The 19,165-nt window shown below is 40.5% G+C and overlaps 1 protein-coding gene across 13 annotated transcripts in view; it reads right to left on the reverse strand.

The window, feature by feature from the left end:
- Positions 1-7,547: 7,547 nt before the first annotated feature.
- Positions 7,548-19,165, reverse strand: part of ZBTB44 (zinc finger and BTB domain containing 44) — a 60,717-nt gene continuing 49,099 nt past the window's right edge. For 5 of the 13 annotated variants that reach the window (XM_060404276.1, XM_042238009.2, XM_012101919.5 and 2 more), the window contains 3 exons: positions 18,414-18,577; positions 16,495-16,795; positions 7,548-14,736 (listed from right to left, as the gene is read on the reverse strand). In XM_060404276.1, the coding sequence (XP_060260259.1) occupies positions 14,457-14,736; positions 16,495-16,795; positions 18,414-18,577 (745 nt within the window). In that variant the 3' untranslated portion in view covers positions 7,548-14,456. Of the gene's footprint in view, positions 14,737-14,950; positions 15,027-16,494; positions 16,796-18,413; positions 18,578-19,165 lie in introns of those variants that run through there. The other 8 variants (XM_060404278.1, XM_015103118.4, XM_060404279.1 and 5 more) reach the window with 6 other exon arrangements.

The raw sequence follows: 19,165 nt of genomic DNA on the forward strand, positions 1-19,165 counted from the left end.
GGGAACTAGATCCCACACGCTGCAGCTAAGAGATTCCATGTGCCACAGCTAAGATGTGAACTTAGCCGTGGCACGTGGTGCAGCCAAACACATGTGTACATATATATAGTTTGTAAGTTTGGGTTAAAGGCCAAGATTCTTCCACCCTGGGGCTCATTCTAGGTGAGGGCAGCAGAGGGCGCCCATGCTCTGCACGTCACAGGTGCAGTGGCTGAAGCAGCCACATCCAGAAGGAAGGTGTGGTGGGCAGCTTCTCTCCACGACCCTCTCCCACCCAATTCATGGTGAGTCTTTCGCGTCCCTGTGTTCCAACAGACAGAACTCTGTGTTGCCAAGTTGGGGGAACACCATGTGTGCGCCCCTGTGAAGGCAGCTTTCCGGCGGGGGTTGGGGGGGGGGGTCGTGCTGCGTGTCCTCTTCCAGGCCACTCACTCCAGGATGTGAACTTCATGGGCAGTGGTCCCCATGGGAAACCCACCATCCTGGAGAGGCTGGCAGGCGCTGGACTGCTACCTCTGCACGTGGTGCCGCCTTGCTTGGCAGACTCCTAAGCTGGAGCAAGTTTACAGGAGGCCCAGGGGGGATTGGGATCATCGTCACTATCATGGGGATGCAGTATCCTCTTTTCTTTCTTCTTGGGGTGGAGGGGGGATGAGTAGAGGGCCCACAGAAGCTCCTTGGGTCACCTTTTACAAGGCATGGATTTATTTCATCCCACTCAATGTATCTGTGTTTGGGAAGATCCTCTGGAAAAGGGAATGGCAACCCACTCCAGTATTCTTGCCTGGAGACTCCCACAGGCAGAGGAGCCTGGTGGGCTACAGTCCGTGGGGTCACAAAGGGGTGGACACGACTGAGAGCACAGACAATACGTGGAAATGGTCCTGTCAGGCTTTTCTCCCTGGGACTGTTTTCTGGCTTCTAAGTCGTGTTCATAACAAGGTCTGGGGAAGTTGCTGAGGAGCTTTGCTCCTCCATGAGCAGCTCGCAGTCAGCTGTGGTCCATCGCTGAGGGTGAAAGTGAGAGGCAGGAAGTGTGCTGAGGTTACACGTTACAGGTGTTACACCTATTTTTTAAAGCTGTGACCAGATAATCTTATGAACCCTTTTCCAGGGTGTGCATTTGTCCCTCCTCAGCTAATCTTTCCGAGGACACTCACTGACCTCTCAGCATGTGCCAGGGCTGCTCCAGGCTGTGGGGGACCAGGGCTGCATCCATGGTAACTGGGGAGGAAAGCGAGGCCCGGGGAGGTAAGTGGCTCAGCTGCCCATACACCTGTCTGTCCTGTGTGTCTGTCAGGGGAGGGGAAGAAACGTCAAGAGGCAGGAGGCAGAGCTGATGGTTTCACGGAAAAGGTACCAGTGCCCAGCGAGTCACAGATGGGGCTTCGGCTCTGGAAAGGTCTTAAGCACGTTTGTCACCATATGTTCCTGTCACCCTAGCTTAACATTATCTTGGACTCAGTCTGAATTATGTTCAGACTTGACCTCCCCACATACTTCTCATTCTCCTTGGGATTAGTGAGCCCCTTCTATTTGTGCTAGGATTATTCATGGGACTGCATTATAGATAAATTCTGGGAAGCAAGGACCAAACTTTCAAGTCTACGCTGAAAACAGATTATGCTTATGTAATGTACTTGGGAGTGACGTGTGGGCAGTCAGGGAGAGGCCTGCATTCCAAGGTGCTGGAGCCCAGGTGCTGTGGGCTGGACCTGGGTGGTGGGGGCATTTAGCTCCCACTGGAGCCTGGGGGTTGCTGGGCATACTGAGCCGCTGGGTTTTTCCTTTGCTCTTGGCTCTGTTCACACCTCCACCCTCATTTCAGCCTACACTTTATGGTGGAAGAGGAGCCAGAAAATCCACTGATGCACACATGAGCGCCAGGGTTAACTAGTGACTGAGTGAGAGTCCAGGTGGGAAGGGATTCAGCACACTGGGGAAAAGCCTTCCAAACCTGGTGCCTGCAAACAGAGGCAAGCACACTGCCAGAACTGTTTCGCTCTGGGATGGTGGCTGTCGCTGACAGAAAGGAAGTAGTGGCAGTGGGGGCGGGGGGAGGGGCAGTGTCAGCTCCAGCGGGGGCACGAAAGGGCTTCTGGCCTCACGTGTTTCAGGGCTGCAGGCTTGGGGCCCCAGGAGGGAGGGCCTGGCAGCAGCCCTGGGGAAGGAGTGCTGGATAGGCAGGACTCCTGGTCACAGCAGCTCACCAAAGACATAGGGAGACCAGAGCTGTAGATGGATCCTGACTGAAGTAGAGAACCCTGCCTTCTTCACTTGTCCGTCCTTTGTGTGTGTTTTGTGTCTATATATTTGCTTTGTGGCACTTCCAACGTGCAAGGCAAAGCGAGGCCTTCTCCAGGGCTGATCTGTGCCAGTCTTTCTCCTGGGACCATGTGGAAAGCCCTGCCATGTCAGACAGTGGATGTGAGCTCTCACAGATGCCATACAGTCGTACCTGGGAGGCTGGGGGTGCTGTGGAACCCCAACTCTGGCCAGGAATTGTGCATGGCTGCACCTGGCACGTACTCAGCAGGACTGCATGAATTAGTGCGTGTTCCTGTGTTTAAACCTCCGCCTTGCCCTAGACCTCCCTCTTGTACCTCTTCAGGAGGCACGTAAGATTGTCCTGGGCAGTTACGCATGTCTGCTCACCTGTCAGGAGGTTCTTGAGGAGACAGCAACTGTATTACAAAAGCCACTTCCCATCTCCTGGGTGAATGGGGATTACACGCTGGTAGTCTACACCTCGTTTCTGGGCTGTGTGCACAGGAGCCTGTGTGCAGTCCATCTTTGCAGGAAAGGCTGCGTCTGGATATCTGACACAGGCAGGTCTCTTAAATGCCATCTTAGATAGAGGTAAAAAATTTGGATTAGAGAACCAGCTCGGCTACGTTGTTACATCTACAGCCGCTGCCAGGACTGGCCTTTAAGCTCAGTTTCTGACTCCCAGCAACCTGTTCCTTGGCCTGTGTTGGGGAAAAAGACTTCCTCTGAGTTTGTCCAGGAAAAGACATCACATGTGGAAACAAACTTCCTCTGTTCTCCATACTCAGTTTCCCTTTATAATCTCCCGGCACAGCCTTTGCTACTCGGCTTCTTCCCAGAGAGAAGTAGGTGGGGAGGAGCCCAGCCTCCTTCCTGTACAGGCCGGGCAGCACCCTTGACCTTGGTGACCCTCTGCGTGCAGTGCCCTGGCCCTCATGTGCTTGGACCCAGCTTACTGGCCATTTGCTCACCTTGGCCAGCGTACCTAAAGTTGCTCCCCTGCCCACTCCCACACTTCATCTTGTTTATTGCTGGACAAACCCCTTCCCCCACCAAGATGATGAGCTCCATGAGGGCAAGGTTTCTGCTGTGCTGTTCCATGCTGTTTGCAGTGCCTAGAACAGCGCCCTGTGCAGCAGTCTGTTGAAGGAAAGTAGATGGAATGTAAGAAGCAGAGCGAAGGGGAATTTTCAACCCCAGCAACCTGGTTTAGTAGAAGCCAGGCTCTGCTAGAAAAGAGCCACCCAGCTACGTAACTTTTCTTGCAGGACTATTCTTAAACCTCTCCTCACCTTCACTCTGAGCTCAGCTCTGGAACCCAACTTGGAACTCTGCCTGACTCTGTCTAGGATACAAAGTTCCTCCTCAGAAACAAGGGGAATCTGCCTGAGAACCTGACAAGATCAAGGAAGTAGCACTGTGAGGGCTTGAAATAGAGCATCTTGTCCACTGTCCAGAGGTGACACGTGTCTTCAGATCCCAGGCCTACGTCTCATCAAAGCCCTCCCTAGACCCCTGCTCTAGCCCCTCAGGGCACCCTCCTCTGACTGCTTTCCTGAACTACCGATGTAACTCTTCTGTGATCTCAGCTCAGCCTGTAAGTCCTCTAACCTACTCCACGTGTGTTCATCTTTCTAGAGCCAGCTCTGATTGAGCTGTTTCTCTGCCTCAAAATGTGTGATGCTTCTCTATTTCCTACCGGATTAGCTCAGGTTCTTAAAAGACCTCCTTCCTCTGATCTGACCCGAGTCTGCTTTCCAACACTCAGTCCTTTCAGGGGTGCTGAACCACCGTCACCCGTGGACACGCCACCTTCCACGCTCAGTGTTGTTTCCTGTGCCCCACCCACCCTGCCCCCACATCTCTACTAGGCCTCTAGACAGGGAGGGCCCCTCCCCAACATGTCCTCTCTGAGCCCTCCAAATCTGCAGAGCACATGCTCTGGTGGGTCTCTGAGGGCAGTTATATCTCTATTAGTTTTATTTCTATAATTCAATTCAGAAACTGCTCATTCCTAAGGTCAGAGGCTTCATTCAATCAACCCTGGCCCCGAGGACACCTTAGTACAAGAGACGGGTAAGGGCCCTGTCCTAATGGCACTGAATCTAACGAACTGCTTTTGAATCCTCAATTACCAATGTAATAGAAGCATCGGACGCTTTGTGAACCTGACAGCCAAGTCCCAAGCCAGTGCGGCTGTGGACTTGATGGATGAGTAAACCCTGAGGGGATAGAGACGGCAGGACCAGCGTTTCAGATAATGTGGGGACATTCTGGTCAGGCTGATGGTAGTCATTCTGAGGATTAGATCTGAAGTTATACTCGATGCCTGGGAAATCCCACAAACCAAGGAGCTTGGTGGGCTACAGTCCATGGGGCTGCAGTTGGACACGACTTAGGGATTAAACTGTGTACAGCCTCACATTTCAGACCTTCATTTAAGGATGAGTAGGTTTCTGATGTATATGGTGAAGTGGGAATGGAGGCAAGCTACCAGGTGACATGATTCTTGGTATTCTGTCCTAAAGTTCCCTGGTGAGCATAAGGTTACCTGTGAGCATCTCCTGGGACATTCGATTATTCATTTGACATTTTCTGAGCTTTACTATGTGCCTGGCGCTGCAGGGGATATACAAATAGAAGACACAGTCCCCGATGTCAAGAATTAAGTCAGCTGAGGGAGACACACGAGTAATAAATAGACAGGACTTATTAAGTGGCTACTATATACACAATGGGTGTATATACGCCCAGTGGCTACTATATACACACTGTGTGTCCTGGGTGTTCTTTAGAAGGACTGATGTTGAAGCTGAAACTCCAGTACTTTGGCCACCTGATGCGACGAGCTGACTCAATTGAAAAGACCCTGATGCTGGGAAAGATTGAGGGCAGGAGAAGGGGCCGACCGAGGATGAGATGGTTGGATGGTGTCACCGACTCAATGGACATGAGTTTGGGTGAACTCTGGGAGTTCGTGATGGACAGGGAGGCCTGGTGTGCTGCGGTTCATGGGGTCGCAGAGTCGGACACGACTGAGCTACTGAACTGACTGATATACACACTAGGCACGGTTGTAATTCATTTTAATTCTCACAACCACCCTATGAAGTAGATTACAAGATGATGTGATTGAGATGTGGCTTGTTGGGAGCTAAACAAAACATGCTAGGGGAATAAACAGGACGGACTGCATCCCCAAAGTGGAGGAAGATGCGAGTAGGGGCTGAGGGGTGGGTTCTGAGAGGAGGTGAAGCCTGATCTGTGCTGTGAAGTCCAACTACAGCTAGCCAAGTTCAGCACACTGGGACATTTCCTAAGAGAAAGGAAGGCAGATTTGAAGTACGGCAGTGGCCCAACTAAAAGATGACTCCAGCAGAAATGGGAAGGATGGACCAGAGTCGGCCTGGCAGGAGACAGGGCTGTTTTAGTTGCTAGGCCAGCAATAACAAAGGCTCCAATTAAGTACCAGAAGTAGGGATGGAGAAAATAATAAGATGGTATTACCAGCAGGGGTGGGAAGGATAGTCCAGAGGTGGTATTTAGCTAGGTGAAAGCACCCGTATTACAAAAGTTTACACAGGACAATGTCATGTGCAATTATTACACATCATAAGAGTAAGTTAACCTGATTCTCCTTCAGAACTAGTTCCTGGCACGAAAGACAGAATCACCCACTTGCGTAACTGAACTCACGTTTTCTGCCAGCACTGCTCAAGGGATTCTCCCCAAATGCTACTGCCCCAAAGAACTGATGCTGGCACTGGCTGGGTCAAGTTCTTGGCATCTCTGCCCATCATTGGGCCTGGCAGAGCACAGAGCTCTGTCAGCTCAACACCTCTCGGGCTCCAGCCCTGTGGGTGCCTGGAGGTTTCAGGGTGGACCTTGTGCCTTTTCACAGTGGGTAGGAAGGGTGCCAACTATCTTTGGTCAATGAGACTCACTCATTCACATATTCAGTCATTTAGACTTCAGCCAAAGGGGGCCAGAAATGCTAGGTGTGGAAAACAAACAAACATAGGGAAGAACAGACAGAAGGGTGTGGGGCTGCATGGAAGCCCGACAGGATTCTAAAGACAGTTCTGCCCACAGCCTCTGCAATGACTTATCTACAAAATGGGTGAGTACAGAGATTCAGTGTTTTTGGTATAAGAATTTAAGTAAATGAACCAAGAGTTTAATAAAACGGCCTTCCCCTCCTCTCCATGGCTGTTTAAACCCTAGTTCTCATCATTTTGCTGATGAGGAAGCTCTTTCTGGATTGACTGTCCCGTCTAGTTTTCCCATCTGTATAAAAGTTTACCCACGTGGAAAGGGAATGATGTTACACTTTGGGACTTGATGTTTATGGGCAAGTATAGCCCACTGAAACTCTCAGTATGTCTGCAGATCTCTCAGGGTTAGTACTCAGAACATTCTGTTCAGAAAAGCAGCTATCAATCCCTGTGCCATATGCCAAGGATACACACACCTTTGGTTATCACATTAAGTATCATTCTCCAGAAGCAATCTTTTGGTCTCTAATAAACTATAGGGCATGATTCTATGGATGCTGCCTTCTGCGTTTGTAGAGATCACCCTTGGCTGGGGCTACTGAGGACCCCAGCAGTTTGTTGACCTTGAGTAGTCTGGTAAACTGTTGTTAAAAATACTCAACATACTCGCTGAATGACAGAAAATGCTTCTTAAAAATTTACCCATTTCCTCCCAGAACTGAAGTGATCCTGGTACTTGGGGTCAGTGAACATTTCCCCTGCCTGTTACTCTCACTCTGCAGACCACTCACTGTCAAAGTCCATAGCAAGAGGAACCTACAGTTAGGAAGGCCTTCCTTCAGGGCTTGCGCAGGCTCCTCACCTATGCGACGAGCAGCCTTCCCTAGGAAGTACTATCTCTACTCCTTGGTTGTAAGATATTATGGAAGTATCACCAACAGGTCTCTAATCAATAAGACACAGACTCAGAAAAATGCAGCCCAGCACTCAGGAAAGCAGCCCCAACAAGATACCTGGCTCGGTCGCTCTGGGATTTGATGACTTTCTTTATTAGCCTCCTGTATATTCCTTTTAATTTCAGGGATGGTGTTCATGAACTCTTTTCTTAGCTGCCCAGGAAGCTGATGTGTGCTGTCTCAGAGAGCACTCTCTGGTCTGTACACACTCAACGGATGCTTACTTAAGAAATGCATTACTCTGATGACTTTTCTTATCCACTTGACCTCAATCAGCAGCAGCAGCAATTCTTCCTTCCAGCCAACAGTAAATGAAAACAGCAGGAAGTTTTACTCCATAAAGCATTAATAAGATATTTTAATGAAGGGAGGAAGGGAACCAAACAAAACTTAAAAACTTAGTCTTGTTTCTATTCAAAGACACTCAAAACTATTTTTTTCCCTGCCCATCCCTTCTAACTGCAACTTTATTTGTGACCATGTAATAAAGGCCGGTTTAAAGTTTTTGCTTTTTAAAAAGATTAAACCTTTTTAAAAAAGATTAAACAACCAAACTAGCAAAAAGTACTCAATACATACTTTCCTTATATCAAACAAGCTAATATTTCAGTACAATGTAACTATACAGAATATATACAATACACATATATATTCACAAAGCAAACACTATAGGCTCAGAACAGATTTGAAAAAACATGATATTCACATTGATTACAATAACTCTAAAAATGATTGTAACATTGAAAACGGCACTTAGTATACAAAAAAGTCACAAAAATATATATATATATGTAGTCACCAAGAACCATGGTTCCTGTAAAATACTAATAGCCAGATACTAGTATATAAAATGTAAAGTTTCGACATTGTATACATTTTTAGGAAATAAAATCCAAAACCATTTTTGTTACTGTTCAAAGTCAAACATGCCAAATAACCTAGCTATGGGCGCTGTCACCAAGTGAAGCCAAATATGAATGAGATGATGACTGGATACATAGCTGGTGAACTAGAGCCTGGCACAGATACAAAAGCTGTTCTGGTTCTAGGAGAGGACAGAAGCATGAAAACATCCTTCTACATAATGTAATTCACATTTCTTCTCCAGCATCACCTTCCCTCCCTCAAGGGTTTCACAAAATGCCAGGGCCCAAAAAGAATCATAATGCTACTAATTAGCAAGATAAACGTTTCTCCCACACTTCCTTGATGTTGGGCTACAGGCCATTTTAAAGCATGCATCAGCTAAACAGGGCCGCCAGTCACCTTTCTGGAAGACTGTGGTACACACCTTCCTCCTAGGTTGGTTGCACTAGAAAGTACTCCAGTTTCTGAATGGAGCCAGATCTATATGTTAGCTCTGAAAACATTGAGCTACTGTAGCAGCAAATACAAAATTACAGAAAACAAAAACATTTTTATTAAAAATTTGTTTGTTACATCAAAACGTTTTTCCCTTCCCTTCTGTTTCCTATAACCAGACATCAATCTCTTTTATCATTGAATTACATTCTATTATCTCAAATTGACTTTTTCATTATGCTGCTGTGGAAAAAGTTCAAATCCTGGAAAGTTTAAATTTACTCTTAAAAATGGGAATACAGGAATTTTAAAGTAAAAAAAAGTCTGTTCTAAAAGTATCTCTCACAAATATATATATATTTAAATATTAAAATAGGCTACCTAGGATTTTTATAAAATGGCTTTTGAGAAGATAGCAGAGGCACAAAATGAAGCCATCTGCCATCTTCCAACTGGACATAAGGTGCCACAAGGGTGCCGTACAAAGAGGCAGGCAATCTCTACCTGATGCAACAGGAGGCACCAGCAACAAGAGAAACATCAAACCTATTACTGGGACGTCAACTGAGATCAAATTGTACTCTAGTAGGGGCTGTGGTCTTTTTAAAAAATATCTTGAAATACAAGCATGAGAAGCCATTACTTTGTATAAGGAAGAAAATGACTAATCTTACTCCTGATTCAGCTGATGGCATTCACTTCAGGTACCTGAAAGATGAACAGCAGTGCGACTTTCAATAACTCAAAGGACCACTCTCAGTATGAGCATTTGTCAACTTGAAAATTAAACTGATGGTTGAAATAAGAGAAAGCTCTTACAAAAAATACAAAAAAAAAGTCTTTCTAGAAAAAACAGGTGTTTTTAGGAATGGCACAAAAGGCTGCCCATCCTTAAGTGAACACAACCTCCACAAATACAATTAATTTAGGGAAGACTGACCTTTCCTCAGCAGACCATGTACTTTGGTAATCTGAACATTCATTCATAGGATGATTTTTTAACCTGCTTACCTGAATGATGAAATTTGGATATGGTTAGACTGATATTTGGAAAAACAAGGACAATTTAATAAAATCTTGACACTTAGGCCCTCACACCATCAAGCAGCAATTTTATCCATAAATCATCACAATTGAGCCTAGGGCTTTAGTTTAATCAGCAAAAAGTCAGTTTAAAAGAGAAAGGCAATAATCAAAGAATCTGATTTTTATAAACCAGGCACTTCAAACTGAAATTTAAGAATTTTAAGTTAAAAAAAAAAAAATTTTTTTTAAGTTTTTGTTTTCAACCAATAGTCCACACCTTTAAATTCTTTCTAAACTATTATGTACATAAAAACCTTGATGTTAGTTGGAACTGGCCTGGACCATATGCAGAGTGAGCTCTGTAGCACGTACACTTTAAGGCAGTCTCATTTTTCAGATACTGTCAAATTGAGATGCCACCACCACCACTGCCTGACATCTCTGCAGAGACTATTTGTAAAGATATGGAACTTTTGCTTTTTATCATAAAAATATAATCACTATGATATCGTATAAATATCTAAGTGTATTAGTTGAGTATGAAGTTAAAGAAAAGTACAACTATAATGTCATGAAGAGTCATCCCATAATCTGACATAGGCTTAATCCCCCATTAATAAATCTCAACATGTTTATAATCTAAAAATGAAATAGCCATACGATGTCTGCTCCTTAGTTGAACCTGGATATTAATTCCACTTCATTGTTAATGTGAACCATTATTGCTTTGGCAATTAGTCTTGCTGGGGACTTTCCAAATAAAAATACCCTATGTCACCAACATTTTGTCAGGCAAAAAATGACACTGAAAGATAAAAATGGGTATAGGCAAAATAAAGAATAACTTCAATTTGGATGATCTGCGCCTAATGCCTGAGGAGTATGCTTAGCTTTAATATTCCTCATAGACATGGTTACTCTAATTGAGCAACCATCCACCATTCTGTTCTGATTTAGAAAATCAAGTTTGTATATATGCTTTTCTTATTAACTCTCAAAATCTAAATATAAATTAAATCATCTTCTGTCAATAACTTACACTGAAAACAGCATTTACTATCCTTCAGCAACTTTGGCTCACTTCCTGATGTGAATTTTTCTTGTTTTTTCCCTCCCAATTAATACGAATAACTAGAAAACTACTCTCCCTCACTAGGATGTATATCTCCAAAGCTATGACTTCACCTTTTGTAGATGAGTGAAAACAGAGTAAATGCCACACAAAAGTTGCTAGTTCTTTTCATCAATTCCTTAAATCTCAAAGTCCTTTCAGTTATAATTTTAGGATTGTTCATTCATCAAGTAGTAATTCTCTCCATGTGGTTATTCTAGCATACACTGCCATTACATTATAAGGTTATGTATTTCTCAGGGGCTACAAAGCTGAAAGAAAGCAAACCGTGATCTGAGAATCTTCAAAATAAAAGCCACTGAACTAGATAAATGGCCTCTATTTAGATTAAGTATGAGAACAAAAATTAGTAAGAGGTAACATAAAAACTGAAAGAGTTAATACGGCTTCCAAAGGCTCCCAGGGAACCATTTATACATCAGGAGAGACTGGCTCAGTAGTCAGAAGGTAACAGAGTTACCAACAGAAATACATTAGATGTGCTGGACAGTTCTTTCCACCTGGTAACATAATTTAACAAAATGGAAGGGTTTTTTTGTTTGTTGTTTTTAAAACCTAAGGGCATGTGTCATAACAAGGAACCAGAATGTAAAGTTCTGTAAGCCAGAATGTAAGAACAAATGAGGCTATTTAAACATTTTAATACACTTTATCTCACTGAAATTGAGAACTTTAAAAACTGGTAATGTAACTAGATAGATAGCTAATTACTTAAGGATTACTTTCAAAGTAAGAAACACTTATTTAAATGTATTTGTGGGTGATAACCTCCATCTGCATCCCTTTCTTGAAAACTTAAAAAAAAAAAACGAGCATTAAATTTTTGTTTGTGAATTAGTGTAATCACTAACATGCCAAGTGCTTTCATTATTAGAACACAGCCTTATAAAGTGGAAAGGATGCCTGCAGGTGCTGAAACACCCAGTATCAGAGCACACATCTCTACTCATCTGTGAAGTATGTACAGCATACCTATTTGGTAGCTTTAAAATGAAAATAAATGTTTTTATTATATAAAATCCTTGCTTAAGGCAATTTATCTTGCATCCTAAAATTTAAGCCCTTTAAATATCACAAAGTTACCCCCTGGGGCCTAATTTAAGCAAGATAGCTATGGTATTCTAAATTGGAATTTTTTTAATGTTCAGTTATACTGGTAATTTCTGATGATGAGATAATATAACAGGTTTTCATCTCTTTGTATTCTTTTCTCCATATATTCTGGTAAAAATTATACATCCAGGCATCCTTCTCTTAGATGAATTTTAAATAAATCTAAGTAACACTATATACAATTATTTTCTTACAGCTTAGTTTCTTAAAACAGGCCCATAAGCTAAGTAACCTTAAACTATATATCAAGAAAAATGTAGCGCCTCACTGAAATAGAGAAAAAAGGCCTTTGTTTATATCACGTTAAATATTAGTTAGTTACCTGTATTGATAAGATGTGGGGAACAGACAACCAGCAATAAGCATTTTCACAGTAGGTTCAAATGTCACATAAAACTTGGAAATCTGTATAATTTGTAATTACCAATGAAAGTCTAAAGTTTCCACTTGGGAAAAAATAGCCAGTGATGGTAATGCTACATTCTGAGAACACAGAACACCTCAGAACGGGCAAACCTGTGCAGGACTCTCAGTCCAAAATTCTCAGGACAGGGGGTATGCTAAATTACTTTCCATCAACCAGTCTCCAAGTTCTGACGTATCTTCTCATCAAGTCTGTTTTCTTTCTTTTCTTCCTTATTCTAAAAAAAATAACTCTTAGAACTGAGGGCAACAATGACTCCTGGTGATAATTTCACTTACTCTTGTCTTGTTCATATAAGATTTTAAAATTAACTTTGAGATTTATCTATTGGTAGGCATAAGTTTCCAGAGAATCTATATAATATTAAAAATAAAAATTCCTGACCTTTCCAGTTGAGACACAGCAGTACCGCTATTAGTATCATATAGTCTTGCTGAAGAAAAGTAATTCAACCTACTGATAAAGAAGCATAAATGATGGAAGGCGATCAGAATCTGTACGTGTTCATTTTCCTTAAGGTAATGTAGCTATTTAGGGAGCAAAAAGGAAACAACAGGTTCTAGAGTGAGAAAAGGAGTTGGAAACAAGTTAAAAACAGCAGAATATGAAAACAAAAAGAACATTAGCCTAAAAAAACTTCAAGGAGTTCACTTTCTCTTTCTTTACATTTGTAAGAGATAAGTTACAGAATGAGCCAATCAAAAAATGAAACAAATCACTATAACTTAAAAATTTTTATTGAGGTCTAGCACCCAGACAAAACTGAGATCTTGTGTTCTGAATAAGAAACTATTTTCTTTTTCTAATCTAATCAGGTGTTTTCATAATGATTAAACTCTGGGTATATACATAGAAAAAAAAGTTACTCAAAAGATCATTGCTCATGGACTCATGAAATTTAGGATCAAGGTAAGCGATGCTTTAACGGCACCAGGTAAAATATATACTCCAGTCTAGAGTATCATATGTATTTCAACTATAAACCAGGAAGTTTCATTTTCTTTTAGCAGCAAGAGGTAATATTCATTACCTTAAGGTTTTTAGTTTTTCTTTAGTCTTAACAACTTTTTCCCCCAAATAGATCTGAGTCACAGATCATCATTTTATAGCCTCTTCTCTTCTACATTATTGCTTACATTCTGTAAAAACTATACTAACTGCTTTCAATATGACATTTGGCAATGTCTAAAAATATTTTGGAATAAGGACAATATATCACTGTCACATGGTATTTTGTAAACAATCTTAGTTGGGTTAAGAACATAGCCTTAACAGAGAATTCTTTATTTTGTCCAAACAGCAGAATGAAAACATCCTCAATAATACACAAACCTATATATAAAATATAGAACATCTCCAGTATATTTCCTTTTTATGGGATCACGCCAAGTATAGGCAAAAGAAAGTACTGTTGACAGGGTAAGACAAAAACTGATTTAGGCAATAACCTCATTAGCCAGGCATTAACATTCAAAGACCAGGTAAACAATGATTTTAACCAGAAAAGCAGTATGAAAGAGTTCCTATGAAGCTGAGATTCACACACTATACTCCCCATTCCCGGTCTCTTCATGCAGAGCTTGACTCTTCTGAACTGTGGCTCTCTGTCATCTTTCATAGAAGAAAGATAATTTGGAGAGTACTATTATAAAGGTACACGGAATACCTATCCCAATACCAAATTTTCAGCATAAAAAATTATAATGACAAAGCTTAAAGAAAAAAAAAAAGAATACGTGGAATATCAGAAGTACACATCTAATAATTTTTAAGAAAGCTCACCATAAATATTTCCAGAAACAACAGGTTTTACAGAAGATTGTACAATGTCCTGTGTATAGGAGTAACATCTATTCAGGCTATTTGCCAAATCTGTTTAGTAGTATGTTTCTGGTGTACCCTTTCACTTCAGGAAGGTCAGTAATCATCTGATTTCTTCTCAACCTAATGATACGTTGTTAGCCTACTCCTGATGTCGGAAGAGGAAACTGATGTAAGTGTGATGTCACCTGCTTCCTCTCCTTAAGTTTCAGGGTTTCTACTGTATTTCAACACCATGTTATTGTGCACTTACAGAAGCAATCTCTCAGTCACGAAAAATAAAACATCAGTTGCAGGACTTACAAAGTAAAAAGGGAAATTTTTCCAAACCCTTTTTTTTGCTTAAAAAATTAAATTCAAATGTACAAGACCAAGCACAGGCACTTTCCAAAAATTAAAAATGAAGCCAAACTATGAAATTACTCAATAGTTATAGAAGACAGCTCTGATTTTGGGGGGTCATCTCTGGTTGCCTCCGTACAAGCACTGGTCTTTGGCTGCTCTGGCATTTCTTCCTCCTTTTCTGTCAGCCCAAGAGACCCCAAGGGAAAAGTGCTTTCACAATTCTGGGTCGAGGAGACCTGTGAAATTACAGGCATTTGAACAGAGGAGTTGCTTTCAAAACTGTGTTCTCCAAGATCATATTGAACAAGGGTCTCTTCTTGCTCCTGGTTTAAGTAGTCCGGTACTAGGAAATCACTAGGTAAGAGGCAAAGGATGAAACAGGGAGTTAATTTTCAAGCCAAGAATAAATAAGACATAATAAAAAGACCTGATTTGTAAAACAAGATTGGGAATTTTCATTCTATAATTCTTGAATGAAGATTATAACTCAGGAATTTTCAGCTTCTAAATTTCCCTAAATATGAGCCCAAACCATCCATTAGAACCCAAGTATATCAACTCTCCCTACCATCACGAGAGAGAGATCACATTCAGTGTCACTGTGTACACCTAAACAGCCTTTCTCCTTCTATGTAGAAGAGTTTCTGTGCACAAAACAAAGGCAAATAGCATGTTCATTTAAACAAAGATCATTTGAATAACTTATGTGTAACCTTTCTTGGATTATACACTAATTATAAGGTATATAAACCTAGCTTTTTATTACTTCTTGGATATAGTTAAGAAACTAGTCCTCATGCATAAATGACCTTATATACAATCTACTATATAGGAAAATGTAAAATACTACTTAGATGCTTTATTTAAATCTTTACTGTTGAACAAAAAAGTTCATTATACTTTATAATTTCAATATCTAATATACTTTAGGTTATTTTATAATTTGTCCACTATTAATAAAAAAAATTAAAGTCTGCTCATTTGCAAAGCAATTTAGGATGTCCTCGGTTATAAAAGTCTTCTGATGTTAAAGACTGGAGGACAGAGGGCTCAGCACAGGGAAGATACAGAAAACGGGCTGTGCAGTTAACTGGGACATGATTTTAGGCCTGAACGAACTTTGATATGTCATGTATAATGTAAGTTTAGTGATATAATAACCAGACACTCAGAGTCAGGAATGATTACATTAGACAAAATGGCTTGAAGAGACAAAATCAATGCAGGAAAAAAACTTATAGAAAAATAAGATTAAAAAAATAAAGGTGGTGTAAAATTTGATTTCATTTTATAAGAAACTAAGGATTCCTATAGATGTACAATTCTGATAAAGTATTAAAAACAGACAACAGAATTTTATATCTAGAGGAGACCTTAGCAATCATCTTTAAAGCTTACACATTATCCTTCTCTAAGTTCAAGCTTCTTCATCTGTGAAGTGATGTGTTCAATCATACCAGCAGGGAGCGGCAGAGCCAGAACTAGAACCCGATCCTCAGCTACCCGATAAATCAGAAAGGTTAACTCTATCATAAATTTTTAATATTCAATGTATGGAGTTCTAAACTGAAAGAAAAAGAGGAAAATTTCATTTGATGTAAACTATCAATTATAGCTGCTGCTGAAGTTTCTCTCATTATTTAGAGAGGGAAAAAAAAAAAAAAAGAGGAGTAGTCAAGAATTTAACCAACATCCAAAGAATGGGAAGTAATCCACTGTCACCAAATATCATCTGACATGGTAAATTTTCCAGTCATGTCTATTTAAAATCTACTACAGAATTACTTTAACCTTATATTAAAAACAACAACAACAACAAAAGACCACCCCATAAAAATCCCCCAAAACCCAAAACAAGTGGCCTATCTCTGTAGGAAAAGATTTCTAATGCCAACTATAAAAGTATTTAAAACTATTTATATTTAGTAGAATTAGCAAAATTTTATCAGGAGATCAGAGTGTTATTGGATAGTGGGAATTTTTAAGCAATGTGATTGATTAGCTGGCAACCTGATTAAAAAAACAAAACAAAACACAGCCGGCTGCCCTAACAACAGGAAGAGAGAGTTTAGAAAGCAGTTTCCCTGGTTCAGTTTTCGGTGTGCACCTCACCTGCTCTGGAAGTAGTTTGCTAGCTCTGACGCTTCATGGTTCAGACTCCTCAGGTGCACGATTAAATTTCCAGAGTTGGTGAACATGGCGCCACATGTTTTGCACTCGTAAATCCGAGGCTTGCGGATAATGTGCCGGGAAACCCTCATGTGGTGTTTATATTCCCCGAAGGAAGTGAAAGTGGCACTACATATCTGGCACCGGAAACAGCGTTTACCTTCATGCTTTAGGCGATGCATCTTTAGCGAGTAAGCCCTGGTGAACTTTTTCCCACAGCGGTCACACTGAAATGGTTTAATTCCTATAAAATAAAGCGATACGAAATATTATCTAAAAACAAAATAAATGGAAATGTCATAAACTTCACAAATTTCTGAACTGTAATTTTGTAGCAACAGATAATCTGAAAAGATAAAAATCATCAGCAGAAATGAGTCCCAAATTCAGTATCTTAGAAAAATTACAAAACATCTGAAAAGTCACTAGTGCTTGAAAAAAGCAAGCAAGCAAGAAAGGCACCATGGGGTTGGGGTGGGGGTAATCAAATTGATATATACTCCATTTGATTTTTCAATTCTTCCAAATCTTCTTAGACTTCAAAATACAATATAACAAGAGTATTTATTTAAGCAGACTCCAATTCTTCACCTATTATTATTTCATTTCATTAAAGTAGTAAGGTTTATATCAAGAAAATGTATAAATTGATCAGTTATCTAATATTAATTTCCTATCTCAGAGAAAAATAAGAAGAAAAAAGAAAAATTCTAACATCTCTGAACATAATTAGTGATTGTAACAGAACTACCTTTGGTTAAGTTTTGGGGTACTTAATGTAATAGTGACATAAATATGTAGAAATTAATATATGAAATGTAAAGTGCATTTATGGTCTCTTCCAATTCATTATCACAGTTTTAGCAAAAAAATTTCAAAAACCTTCAAAACATAATCTGTTGATTCAACAAAGTCAAAGTGAATTAGTGTTAGCACAGGATTGTTAGACCTATCTGAAGAAGAGGAAAGTGAGATAGTTAAACAGCTGAGAATAGTAGCAAAGATTTCTTCCTTATCAGAGGTCAGTGTTCTACCTATAAGAATTTTATTGCCTGGAGAAGGAAATGGCAATCCACTCCAGTACTCTTGCCTGGAAAATCCCATGGATGGAGGAGCCTGGTAGGCTACAGTCCGTGGGGTCACACAGAGTTGGATACGACTGTGTGACTTCACTTTCACTTTCTTTCTTAAGCTGTATATAAATGAAACCATTCTAAATAGTAAAAATCTAAAACACTCAAAGTAAAAAAAAAAAAAAGAATTTTATTGCCTTTATGTGAACACTGAACTTAAGTTTCAAGTATGTTCTACATATCATTTATCCAAAATCTTTTTTACGCTAAAATAATTCTGCAAGGCTGGCTGAAAAGGGCACAGAGAAATTTCTCAGGGCACAGAGAAATTTAGAATTGCACAGTTAAAATAAAATTATTGTATTTAATTTTTAAAAACACTTTTTATTTGGGATTACAAACTTAAGAATAATTAGAAGAATAGCACAGAGAATACCAATATATGCCCTTTTAATCCCATTTGCTTTACCAAGTACACTTGTGCTTTCCTCCCTCACATATACACACACAAATATCTGGTCTCTTTTTCATGTATATCATGTGCACATCACACTTGTCCCCATTTCCAATCAGAAGACTTATTTATGCCTGTGGCCAATGTATTAAGCAAATATCTTTCTGACAATGCAACAAATCAGCAACAGACTTGAATTTATCTGTTCTCACTAGACTTCCCAAAGATATACTTTTTCCTAACTCAAAAGCATCTGTTTATTATTTTTAACTGGAATTCCAAAATAAAATTTTCTAGAGGGTTCATGTATGCCACAAGAGAAACGATGGCATTACCTGAGTGGATCAGCATGTGCTGCTTCAGGTTCTGAATACGGGTGAATCGCACCCCACACGTTGGACACTGAAAAGGTCTATCTGGACCATTGGGACTTGGCCGTTCTGTGCTGCTGGTGGAAGGAGCAATGTAGAGTTGGTAGGGATACTGAACATTTTCCAATCTAAAAAACAGACCAAAGAAGGCAACCAAGCTCTGATTTTAAGTTCAATAAACAGTTCTGCACAAGTTTAAATGAACAAAAGGAAATAAACAAATTTAAAAGTTAGATTACAAGATTCATTTATGATAAAAAAAAGTGTTATTGTCCAGAATGTCCAGCATCCTAAGTTAAGCAAAGACATGTGACCAAGATCATATAAACGATTTTACTTTAGGTATCCTTAATCTAATAATCCTTTCCTTCCTACTACTGCTTTAATTCAGGCTCTGGTCAATATATGGCTATCTCTTTCTATTTTGCCCCACACCCCTTTCACAGTGATCTGATTAAATCAGTCTCTTGATAACAGTCCTGTGATGGTTTACTGCTATCTTCAGAATGAAGGCATACAAGACTCCTCATGATCTGGGTCTGTATACTTTTCCAGTCTCATTTCTTGTCATACTCCCCCAACATACCCCTACCAAGCAGTTCCTCCTTAACACTTCTCTCTCAGTGCTGTGCTTTCATATATTTAACTTCCTCTACCTGCCTACCCTTTTTGCTTCGATAACACACCAGTCGTTTTATGAGATGTAGCCAAGAAGT

This window comes from Ovis aries, chromosome 21, assembly GCF_016772045.2.
Source record: "Ovis aries strain OAR_USU_Benz2616 breed Rambouillet chromosome 21, ARS-UI_Ramb_v3.0, whole genome shotgun sequence".
In the NCBI taxonomy this organism is placed as follows: domain Eukaryota; kingdom Metazoa; phylum Chordata; class Mammalia; order Artiodactyla; family Bovidae; genus Ovis; species Ovis aries.